Below are 12629 nucleotides of genomic sequence, written 5' to 3'. Positions count from 1 at the left end.
ACTGTTCAGACACTGACCTTTTCCCCTTGTTGTTTCAGCCTGAGGAAATTGGTCAAGCATCCATGGTCAATCCCCCTGAAGGAAACAAAGTGGATATAGAAGCCTTCAGTCAGTTTACAAAAATTATCACCCCTGCCATAACCCGAGTGGTGGACTTTGCCAAAAAACTGCCTATGTTTTGTGAGGCAAGTGGAGCTGCTTATTTGACAAGTTATATAAAATGTAGAGAGGTCTTGATGCTCCCTGGATGGGCCGCAGTGGAGGTCGTACACCTGTTTGTTTATTAGAAACTGCAATGATATTACAGTAGATTTACAGTAAAGCAAACAATATACTTGGCAGATATTAGCTTGTCAAAGACACATCAGCAACGGCATAACTGTGTGCTGATAAGTAACATGGAATAGCTCTACAAATACACTAAGATATGTTTGAGGTCATTTAGAAACAGTGTCACCATTACATAGTTTTGTCAACACGTATTATATTTTTTTAATACAAACATTTAAGGGATCTGTTGTACAAATGTATCTTAATGTTATGCATTTATGTAAAAAATTGGTATTTACTGTCATATCACAATACATTACAAAATAAAATATTTATTTTATGTTCAGCTTATCCATTAATTAGCATTAATTAACTAGAATATGATAGAATTGAACACTTAATGTCTCTATCAATTTCACATATAATTAGTGCCAAACTACACAGTTCAAGAAAATCCTAAGAAAGTTACATATGTGTAAAACCTCCAAAACTCAACTCAAAAAGATAGTAATGTCGGGGCGCCGTTTAGCTCAGTTGGTAGAGCGGGTGTCCAATGTACAGAGGCTTTGTCCTCGCTGCAGCGGACCCAGGTTCAACTCCCAGCCCGGGTCCCTTTGCTGCGTGTCACTCCCCCTCTCTCTCTCATCCTATTTCCTGTCACCTCTTCAGCTGAACTATCAATAAAGCCATGAAAGGCCAAAAAAATACTTAGAAAAAAAAAAAAAAAAAAGATAGTAATGTCTTCTGGAGCTAATTTATGAGCTTGATTTTATATTCAGATACAAATATTATTTTACTAGATATAGTTGCTCCAAATTATAAATATAAGAAGCTGTAGAAAAGAGACAGTCCACTTACACTAACTCATTAAAAACTCATCTATTAGGTCAGCTAACTTGATATATACTATTAGTTAGCTAGCAAACAACTAGCTGCTTATTTATGCTAGTTTTCAGAGTAGACATACAATTTACTGGTGATTTTAACATTGAAAGGTTTAAAGTTGTTGTTATCCCCTTGTTTGAGTCGTATTTAAATCAGTTGTTTTAAATAGAAAAGAGTTGTGCATGTCATGGCTATTCTTCGGCTTACGAAATGTATCTCTTCCTCCTTCTAATCAGCTGCCTTGTGAAGACCAGATCATCCTGTTGAAAGGTTGCTGCATGGAGATCATGTCACTGCGAGCTGCTGTTCGCTATGATCCCGAGAGCGAGACACTCACGCTAAACGGTGAGATGGCAGTCACACGGGGTCAGCTTAAGAACGGAGGCTTGGGTGTAGTCTCAGATGCCATCTTTGATCTTGGTGTGTCGCTGTCATCCTTTAACTTGGATGACTCTGAGGTGGCTCTTCTACAGGCTGTCATCCTACTTTCATCCGGTAAGCACCTGCCTTCCGGACTCTCATCCCAAGAGGCTTTCTGTCTTATTTTAGCGCAGTAATGTATTTGTTGCATTACTGCATGTCATTTGTTTGCCATCTGGTTTTTCTTCTAGGAGGCTAGCATTGAATTAAAAATGCTAAAATTGTACATTTTTGGAGACCAAGAACAAAAATAAAAGAACCAAAATTTCAGACTCATTCTTAAATCATAAAGGTCACTTGTCCCGCTGTCTCAAAAGCGCTGTTAGCTTTATTCGCTCTTGCACAGACTGTATGAACAGTATTTTTCTGACATGAAATCCATAAAAAAAAAAAAAACACTACAGGTCAGTCAATTAATCACCATAATTGTTCTGAGGAGCTTTGTCCAGCTAGCTTAGTTTTGGCTCCACTGCCATTTCTCTGTGTGACGCTCTGTATCTCATTGAAGATCAATAATGTTCTGCTGTGTTTTGTATATGCAGTCATGATATGGGGATTGCCTGCCCATCTGTCTTGTCATGTGACACACTTACAGTGGCCACTGGGGTTTAATCAATATATTTTTTCAAGATTAGAAGGTTGAAAGCAATATTTCTAAATTTAAAGGTTGATGCTATTGATATCTAAGGTTAACTACCAGAAAAGCTTGATTCAGTTTAATAAATATTTACATGTCACCACATATATTCATCTAAATAACAAACCGAGTTATTTATTAGCTAACATAGTGCACTCACATAATTATTGCTGGCTCACCTAATGAACTAATAATTAAGGACACGTTGCAGCATTTATTTGATCCTATGTTTCAGCTAAGAAAAAATTTAGTACAATTTCCTTTCCTGCAGTTTTTTCTTCTGTTGAAACAAAAGCTCATTGTGGATTCACTTGAGAGACACCCAGTGATTGTAACCACAGATTGCATTCATATAAGGTTGTCAAAAGTATCAAAAGTATCGATACCTAAATAATTTTCCAATTCCACGTTTACATGCATGTATTCAATAGAATCAAAAGTACAAAATCTATAAATAAAACAGTTCTTAAATCTGATTTTCGCACATATGTCAACATTAATTTAAAAAATATTGGTATGTGGTCAGTGACATGTTCTGCACCAGCACTTTGTTCAAATTGTTAATTAAAAAAGAAACAAGTTAGTTAAGTTTTTTTTATTATTTTTTTATTGTTGCCATGGTATCAGAAGAGGTACTTTGAGAACAACTTTACTTTCATATGAATTCAATTAAGTTGGAAATTCTGAAAAGCATCAGGCATTTTTAAGGTAATTGTGGTTTGTTCTAACTTTTTATAGTTGTGGCAGTCATTACTATCACATATAACATTGTAATCACCATATATCATCATATTTGATGTCAGGCTCACAGTGAGATCAGACAATAAGCCACTTTAGTTGAAGGATGAGTGAAATTTTGCCCACCTGAAATGTTGATAATCCCACATCTCACATTCACAACTATGTTAAGTAGAATACATGAAGCAGGAAGACATTGATTAAACAAAGATAGATGTTTGAAATGGACTGCTTGGTAAATAATTTAACCATTCACCTTTATAAGAAATGTTTTTTTACAACCAGTTAGGTTTATCTGTTGCTCTGGCCATCAGTTCCACTAGTTATGATTACTCAACAAGTACCAGCTTCCAGTCAATCAGACAGGTTGTAAAGAAACCACCAGTTTAGTTCAAGTAATTTGAAAAAGGAAAACGAAAAGGGAACTGCAAAATTATATATATTATATAATTATAATTTACAGATTTAGCTCCTGGTTCAAACTTGTCCTACTATGTTCAGAGATTTCAGCAGTTGATTGAATAATTATTCATCTGAGCTATGAAAAGACAACACAATTTCTAATAAATGATAGTTTTCCTTTCATTTATTATAAATAGTGTAGTACTGTTTATACTAGTGTAGTAGTCCTGCAGTACACTAACTATTAACATTGTCAATGTCTTCTTGTTATCAGATCGGTCGGGCCTGAGTAGTGTTGAGCGAATTGAACGCTGCCAAGAGGAGTTTCTGCTGGCCTTTGAACATTACATCAATTACCGCAAACACAAAGTGGCACATTTCTGGCCCAAGCTGCTAATGAAGGTGACGGACCTGCGGATGATCGGTGCCTGCCACGCCAGCCGATTCCTCCACATGAAAGTGGAGTGTCCCACCGAGTTATTCCCTCCTCTCTTCCTAGAGGTCTTCGAGGACTGACCAACGGATTTTAATGTATGTGTGTATGTTTGCGTGCATGTATGTGTGCGCATACGTCAGCGCCTGGGAACCCTGGTGGTCTCAGGGGTGCAACCAGCAGAAGGCCCGTCACAATGAACTTTCTATTAGCACTACTGAGTGTCACTTCATTCCATAGTTTAGGAGTAGCTCTCTGGTCTAGTTTGGATGGAACCATTCCTTACAGTGCGGGTACATGTGAATAGTATTTTGTTCTCTTTTTTTTTTTTTATGTTTTGTTTTGTTTTGTTGTTATTGTTGTGGATATAACCTCTCACCTCGGATTTTAATATAGACGTTTTTTCTTTTTTGTGTGTTGATGATTGTACAGTTGTCATAATGGTGATTTTATCAACATTTGTTCATTCATTGGAAACCATGCAAATGTTGTATTTTCCTTCCTTTATGTTCAAAAACTCAAAATGGCTGCTCACCTGATACACAAAACAAGACATTGTTAGTGATCCGTTAGCCTTTCTCCCACCTGCTCGACTTTACTGGACCCATTAGTTTGTTAATATTAACTGTCATCTAGTCAAGTCATCTATCTGGTCAGTGTCTGAACAGTTCAGTTTCTTACCATCATACTGTGACCTGACCCTCTAACAGCAACTCTTATTGTAATGGACAGAAGCTCACAAGACTTTGTAAGTATCATGGTAGCCACACATCACAATGTAGTAGTGCTGCGTTCCAGAGATAATGGAAAAATCTGAATTTATAAGAAAATCTCAAAGCAGAATTTTGCGTAAGAAACTGTGTTGCAAGATTTGCAACATCACCTTTCTGAAAAGCTTTACTTGACATCATATCCGCATGGTGATATACATTCTTAACACTGAGCAAAGTACTGAAAGCTCATTGTAAATCCTCAACATCCAAGTTTGTTTTTCAGTAATTTATGAGCATAATTCTGCCTTTTGTGTTAAGTAGCTAAACAGTTTTGAAATATAAAGGAACACTGACTGCTTCTTCTGTGCTGAGCTAACTACCTAGCAAACATTGTTTAATACCATGGAAAGATTAGCAGGTTGATTAGAACAGCATACAATGGCCATAGCAGAAGAAATACAAACATATTTTATCCACAAAATGAAAGGGAGTGACATTAAAAAAAAAAAGTTGAGTTTTAACCACTTTCGACATAAGCATCCAAGTGAATGTAAAGAATGTTTATCTGATAATGAAGTCTGAAATATGCAAGAAACTCTGTATTTATTGAAGAAAAAAGCACATTGCAGAACATCAAACCAAACTCCATTATAATATCTGTTAATTTAATCACAAGATTTCCTCAAGTTCTAAAATGATCAAGTCCACATTACAGTTTAGGTGCGATCCACTAAGAATTCCAAATCTAGACTGTCCAAGAAGTGACACACTCGTAGTAAAACTACAGGAAGCGTATGACACATTAGGCTAACAAACTCTTAAGTTTCAAAGGGCTGCTTCTTGAATATTAACAATGCTAAGTTGAGGAGTGTGTGCATTTGGAAGGAGATAAAGGGCTTTCATCGTATTCTAGTGAGTGTTTATGTTTGCCAGAGATGAAAAAGAAAAGAGAAGGAGGCCATATTATATGTCTAATGATTCACAGATTTAATATGTGTGTAATATTTTTCACCAAAACTTCATGGTTAATAGAGCTTCTCACCAACCTCTAATACCTCTAATTAAACTGATTGTTTAGAGCTTTTTATATAAAAAAAAAAAATAAAGTAAGTAAATTAAATGATTGGCATTCATTTATGTCTTATTTGATAGTTTATTGAATATCTTTAGATTCTGAATGACTGGTCAGACAAAATTACTAAAAAATGCAGTTTAATAAAACAAGCAATTAACTGATTAACCAAGAAAATAAACAGCTGATTGATCGATAACAAAAAAAAAGTGTTGCAGCCCCTAATAAATGTGTTATTTATAAGCCAGCACTTGGAATTGTTTGGTTAGCTGCATAAAAAAAAAAAAAAACTTTCTTCGCAGAGAAAATCTTCCTTGTGTTCATGTTTCTTTTTACAAAATGGACCACAGAAACACACAAAGGTTGTACTTCCAACCTACCTGCTAGTAATTCAGATTTCCAGCATTGAAAGGAACGCAACAGTAGCATGAAAACGAGCTTGTCCAAAATTGCCAGAGACTAGTCAGGACAAACTAAAGCACATAATGACACTGATGTCAGGAAAAGACAATCATAAAGTACTTGTTTTTGTGTATTAATGCCACATGCTGTGCCAAAACCAAGTGAATGATGCCCTCCTTATTGAATCCCTGCTGGGCTTTCATAGCGATACCAAGACTTGACTGGTTATGCAAGTTAGTGCATGCCACTCACACTGAGTCCCTGACTCTTGTGTTAGTCCACATTAGCAGCTTCTACAATACAACCTTTATGAGTTTGAAATGTTCATCTCGGATTTGTTGCAGCACTAGTCCCACAAACATTGTGTTTGGGTTTTTTTTTTTTTACAACTCTCTGAAAATGGGAGACTGTATGTTAAAACAGTGACATCATGGTGCTACGGTGGGTTGGGGAAATTGGTGATTCAACTGTATTGTTATTAACATGCAGATAGGAACATTGTCTGTTTGTATAACAGCCCACCACCCTCTTATGATGGCATGCATAGACACTAACACACAAACATGCACATATACAGTACATACAGTATACCTGTACGCTAACTGTACACATGCACATAAATGCATATATGCATGTGCCTGGATAAGATATGGGTCAGACCCCACCACTGTGACCAACTGGTGGGATGTGGAGACCCAGACACAGTATGATTCATCATCTATCAGCAAGGTACACTGAGAAAGCTGGTGAGATTGTGAAAACGTAGCGCCCTTTCCTTTCTTATATTTTAGACGCTATGTTCTCTTTCTGTTGTCGTTCTAAAAGCCTCTCTATGGTATTGTCATTTGCAATGTGACAAACATTTGCTTTGTATATCTCGCTTTTACAAGCTTCACACTACTCCTCAAAGCAGCTTGTGTTTTTTTCTCTTTTCTGTGAAGTGATGCCTTTTATCAAAGCAATAGACTTGCTGCAGTGTTTGAATGACCCGGACCTCACACACACACCTCACAAAACTGTACAGACTCAAAAATAAATGCACAGACAATCAGAGGGAGAGAATTGATGGGGGTATGGGCACCCAGGCTCAGACGGCCAGGTTGACAGGCCGGGTCGTGCTGAGCTAGAGCCATTTGGAAAAGTAACATTGGCCACGTTTACATGCACCCCTGTTGTCCATAGTCCTGTTGAGGTCGTTGCCATGTAAAATTGTTGATACCTTGTGACTGAGGCTGCCTGGTGCCATTAATAAACCAGTTGATGAGTAGTCCTGGTAGAAAACACACAGTAAAAATCAAAATGATCTCCCACAAGTTAGTACCAACTTCTGCTTGATAAATAAAGTGACCTAAAATGATGTGTAAACATCAGTTGACACAGGCAACAACAAGAACAACAAAAAATGGAAAAGGAATTCTGTCAACTATCAACAACCATGGGCTGGCTGCACAAATATGAATGAACTAACAAACAAGTTTGGCCACTTTTACTTCTGCTCTCAGACTTGTCCTTGGCCCTTTTCAACCAAATAGTCCTAGGAACTTAACTCAGGAACTAAACAAGGACCTAAAAGTCACTTTGGTGCGTTTGTGTTTTCATTCAAGATTAGACCAGCTAATTAAATTAGCTAATTAGACCTGAAGAGCATTAAAAGTACAATAAGATGATGACACTACCATCTGGTTGTCTTTTGTGATTTACAGCTACATGACTGTTTGATGTTCTACCTTAGTACAGGACCACATTAAAGGCTAACTCTCTTACCTCTTTTTTGAATTTTTTATACAGTTTTAGACTAGTCTCAGGAATTCGGCTGCATTACTTTGTTAAACATCAAAAACACTGAAAGAAGTTCCCAGGCTAAGCCCCAGTGACCATGCTTGCTTGCCGACAGCTATATATGTGCTGTAACAGTTTGGAGGCTTTTGTTTAACCAGACAGTGACATCAGTACTTTAACTCCATCCTGATAGGCTGGATTATTAATACGTGCTACCTCAGGAATAGGGAACTTTTTAGATGGCGTTAACACAAACTGGAACTATATTCCTAGGATGGAAATTCAAGTAATGTTCCTGGAATACCAGAGTTCCTGAAAATATTCCTGGGTTCCTGCACAGGTAAAGGGCCATAGTGAGAGCTGAGAAACCTGCACAAAATAAGAATTTAATCATTTCAAAGATTTAATTTATTTTTATTTTTTTGCCACTAAAGGGCACACCACCATAACAAGCAGATGGACACACAACCTTGACTTTGTCTGCTAGATGTTCAGTTTTCTTCACCAGCTAGTTAGTAATTTTTCAGTTGGGTGTTGGGCGCTTGACAGGTAGCATACAGTGGGTACTGATAAGAGTGGGGACACTTAACTGTACATTAAACTACTACTGTATAGTTAAAAGTAAAACAATGAACTAAAAAGAGAGCTGGGTACGAATTGTATTAGGTGACCACTTTTATATTAAACATTTATTGCCATTAGTGATCACAGTCTACCCCATTAACTTCTCCACTGTATATCCCCCAACACACCACAGGGTATATTCAGCACAATATCTTTAACATCTTTCCATTGCTTTCAACAGCTTTCCTTTAGCTTTTGCAAATAAAGGTTTGCAGAATAGTCCATCTGTCTCCTCTAGTAAACTTGCAGAGAGGAACTAAGGCTGAAGGTGCGTGTTGACCTAAGGATTAGCAGGACCAGTAGCTCCCAATTCCTGCTCAGCTGCATGAAATTAAGATAGACAACAAAGTCTTAATCTATGTTTATAGATCATCAAGAGTAAATTTGTGTAGGATTGTGAAGCTGAATAATTTTCAGTCAAAAGTGACTTATAGTTAGTTTTAAGTCAAAGTTCGTCTCAGTTGGGTACATCATGTCTCTTTTTGCAGCCAGCCCTGGTTTTCTGAAAGTCTAAGTATGAATTTTCAGTGCTAATGTTCTTTCAGGAGAGTCACAAATCCTACTTGACAGAGATAACAAAGCGTACAGTTCAAAAGTTTTCTCAAAGTTTTCTGTACTACATTATGTGTAAAAGAAAATTAAAACTTATAAAGTCTGACTTCCATTCATAATCAGGTTATAAACCACATAACAGGAGTGTCCTTTAATCATGACATTTCACTTTAATATTAAATATTTATAAATGATTCTTATAAATGTGGTGCAAAAACGAAAATCCGATCCCACCCTTAACAAAATTGTTCACACTAACCTCAAAGCTGCATTAATCGGTGTTAGTTTGCCATTTGACGGCAGCGCTTCATACCAAGCAGAAAATCACACTGATTTAGCGAAGTATGGCCTTAAAAAGTTGATATGGTTAACATGTTAGCAAACTAGGCTACTGCCCGTTTACACAACTGCAGATCTGGACCTAGCATTATTTGTGAGTGGTGTTGGTGGTGACCTGATGAATGTAAATCTAATATCCACTCTCCTTTAGTCTCTGTCTTGGTCATCAGCAACTTCTGAGAGAAATATCTTGCTTTTTAGCTGCTACTGTTTGTGCTAGATGATGCTCACCAGCTAGCTGCACACTTTGTGTACTGTTTGAGGAAGAGGAGTTAGCTATAGTTGGTTTATCCAAGCTTTATGGATGTTGAAAACAGCTACCTAGTTAAGTAATCGATGGGAATAGATTATAAAATAATGATGAGATAGAACATAAACAGTAAATTTGTAGGCTATAAAACCAAAACAGTTACCTAAAGAGAGACTAAAATGCTTAATCACTGCAAGTGATCCTTCATATTACAATAAGTAATTTGACTCATTGTTAGAGGGGTAAGAATTGGCCCACTACAAAATTCATTTTCCAAAATAGGGGGCATATCATCCAAGTAACTGATAAGTGCTGCTAACTTTAGCTACCATTAGCTAATAGCAAAGCTCAGTTATCCATGCAGCTAGCTCTGCCCAGACTGAGATGTGGATGTTGTGAGAGTATCACCTCTTAAGGCACAACGTGGATAGGGGCTAGCTGGTTAGCATGCTAACTTCTATATATATCTCTGCAACATAATACACATATTATACAAAGAATTAAAGTAAAAACAAAAAAATAATTTTGGACCAGATCAAAATGCAAATTCACGTAACCATTGCAAAACGTCTATGAAACTAATGTTTGTTTTTTTGTAGAATATGTACTAAGTGGTGTTGATGGCCGTAAGAATATGTTGGATTTTTACACCTCACCCACCACGACCATAATTACTTGAAATATTATATGCACAGAGTTGTTGGTGCATGTAAACATAGTCAATGCTGACTGGTGTTTAAGTAAATGTTTACTGTTCCTGAAGAGGTGCCAGTACGCTGTTATCTCTCCCACGAGTTGTTACTCTTAAGGTTACTCAGTTAAAAACCAATAACAAGAGTGGCACCATAGAAAAGCTATTTTACAGTACAAAGGAAAAAAGGATGTATATTTTCAGACTGCAGATTTTTTTTACGGATGTTATTAGCATAATATGAACATTATATTGTTTCGCATAGTTTAAAAAATACAGTACAGTAGAGCAAGAGCTCTCAAATCCATTTCCATGTCTTCAAAAAAACAATCAGCAAGACATAATGAATCATAAAAAGACACTTCAATTAGTGCATTAGATCTACATTAAAAATGTAAAAAAAATATTACTGTAGCTGGACCTCACTGTCAGTACAAAGCAGCATAGCTACACATGAACACATGTAAGGACAACTTCTTGGTCAAAGTATAACCAGCGTCAGAGAAAAAGTCATCCACCGTCAACACAGATTTTTCTCCTTGTGTGTTTGAGTGTCTTCTTGTTCAGATCATCTGTTCAACACATACTGGAAAACCGTCACAGACAGAAAGGGAGATTAAGTGTCAAAATGAGATGCTGCCTTGCACTCTGCATTTTACTGGAAACATTATCCAGTAATCCATTGTCCAGCTCTGGAAAGTGCTTTGACATGAGCGTGGAGGAGTCCAAGTGAAAAGGATCTTAAGCTCATGATTGATGATGATTGCAGCTACTGTGAATTGGCTCTTGAAAATAAAGATGGTTTTGAGAGAAGTTGGCTTTGTGTTTTTATTTTTGTTACAATTTAATATTCAGTCAATTGTTCTTGAATAGCTTACAAATGACATTAATTTTAAAGTGCTAAATTACCTTTTTGTCATGGCCTTGGATGCCCAGTAGACTATCAGGGCATTTTTTTTAAATGACATACTATTATATATATTGATTGCATTTACCCAACCGATCATAGACAGGGGCAGTATTCTCCAAGACTCAACACTTGTTTTGAGTTTTTCTATAGATTCTGTAAGTAAAATTTGAAGAGATGCCGAGGGCTTTTCGTCAGTTTAAGCTCTAAATAGCTGAAATACTCATTCGTCACTCTAAAAGGCAATTTTGTCAGGAAGTCGTAAGTGAATTGGTCTGTTAAGGGCATGAACTCACTCTTTCTCCAGTTTATGGTATAGCCCGAGATGCCCCCGAAGGAATTTATATTATTCTAGCATGACGGGAATGGAGACCACCGGAGGTCATCCACATAAAGAGTCACGCGGGTCTCAGTGCTGCCTGACCTAATATGGCTCTGGCCCAAACCCATCCTGACTGCTTTGCCAGTGGGGAATGCTCTGATAGCATCATGTGACTCAGAAAGTGAGAAATCCAATTCAGATTCTCCCTGAAAGCCAGATCCAATTTTGGAAAGTGAAGCGAATCAAAAAACTGATCGAAATGTTCCTGTGTAGCTGTTGATTTGGAAGTGTAAATTTCTGAGTAAAATTCTTTGAAACATTCCTTGATGTCCTTTAAGTCTGTAAGCATCTCTCCAGATTCAGATTTTATTTTATAAATGGCTCGTTTTGCTTGTTCTCCTTTTAACTGCCTTGCTAGTAACTTCTGTGACTTGTCACCAAGCTCAAAGTGCCTCCTTTTAAGCTTCAGTAGTGAGTTGCCTATTTGTTTTCCCAGAAGGGTATTATACTCATACTTTAATTTAACAACTGTGTTGTAATCTGATTGGAGTAGTGAAATTCGGTAGACCTGTTCAGCAGTTTGTAGCTCTTTTCCAATCTCTTCCATTCTGCCTTGCTTAGTCCTTTTCAGTGTTGCTTCATTAGAGATGATTTGCCCTCTAATAAACGCTTTTAGTGTTTCCCACAGTATTGTGCCATTCACCTCCCCATTGTCGTTGGTGTCAAGGAACCTTGGTACTGTATGTGTTTAGTGATGTATGTTTTAAAACCTGATCCTCAAGGAGATAAGGATTAAAACGCCAACTATAGGCTTGTCAAGGGGAGCTAAATTTAAAGGGATATTTAGTGTTTTTTGAAGTGGGGTCATATAAAGTACATATCTTTATTACACGGCTCTTCTTAATGCTGTGGAATGCTCCATTCACTTGAATGGGCCTTCCCAACGTTCGGAGGTCAATTATTTTCGTATAATTGAGTGCTGCTAAGCATATTTGACCGTTGTCAAGGAAAGTGGCCTTTTTGCCTCTGATTCACGTATTTCGTATCACTCCGTGCACTGCAATCTTTGCTCCACTTATCACCCCAGCATATTCAGTCGCTAAGAAACGTCAGCTGAACAGTTGTAACTCTGTAACAGTTAACATAACGTTATTCATATCAGAAAAAAAACGTACTCCTAGGCCACTATGGAT

General features: G+C 37.1%; 1 protein-coding gene across 15 annotated transcripts in view; it reads left to right on the top strand.

Annotated features, from left to right (window-relative positions):
• The window catches only part of thrb (thyroid hormone receptor beta), a 161225-nt gene extending 150205 nt beyond the window's left edge, over positions 1-11020 (top strand). For all 15 annotated transcript variants that reach the window (XM_030412036.1, XM_030412035.1, XM_030412039.1 and 12 more), the window contains 3 exons: positions 39-185; positions 1392-1650; positions 3627-11020. In XM_030412036.1, coding sequence (XP_030267896.1) covers positions 39-185; positions 1392-1650; positions 3627-3868 — 648 coding nt within the window. In that variant the 3' untranslated portion in view covers positions 3869-11020. The remainder of the gene's footprint in view (positions 1-38; positions 186-1391; positions 1651-3626) is intronic.
• Positions 11021-12629: the final 1609 nt, after the last annotated feature.

Source organism: Sparus aurata, chromosome 3 (assembly GCF_900880675.1).
Source record: "Sparus aurata chromosome 3, fSpaAur1.1, whole genome shotgun sequence".
Taxonomy (NCBI): domain Eukaryota; kingdom Metazoa; phylum Chordata; class Actinopteri; order Spariformes; family Sparidae; genus Sparus; species Sparus aurata.
Note: the sequence above shows the minus strand (reverse complement) of the source record. Positions and strands in the feature narration are given on the sequence as shown.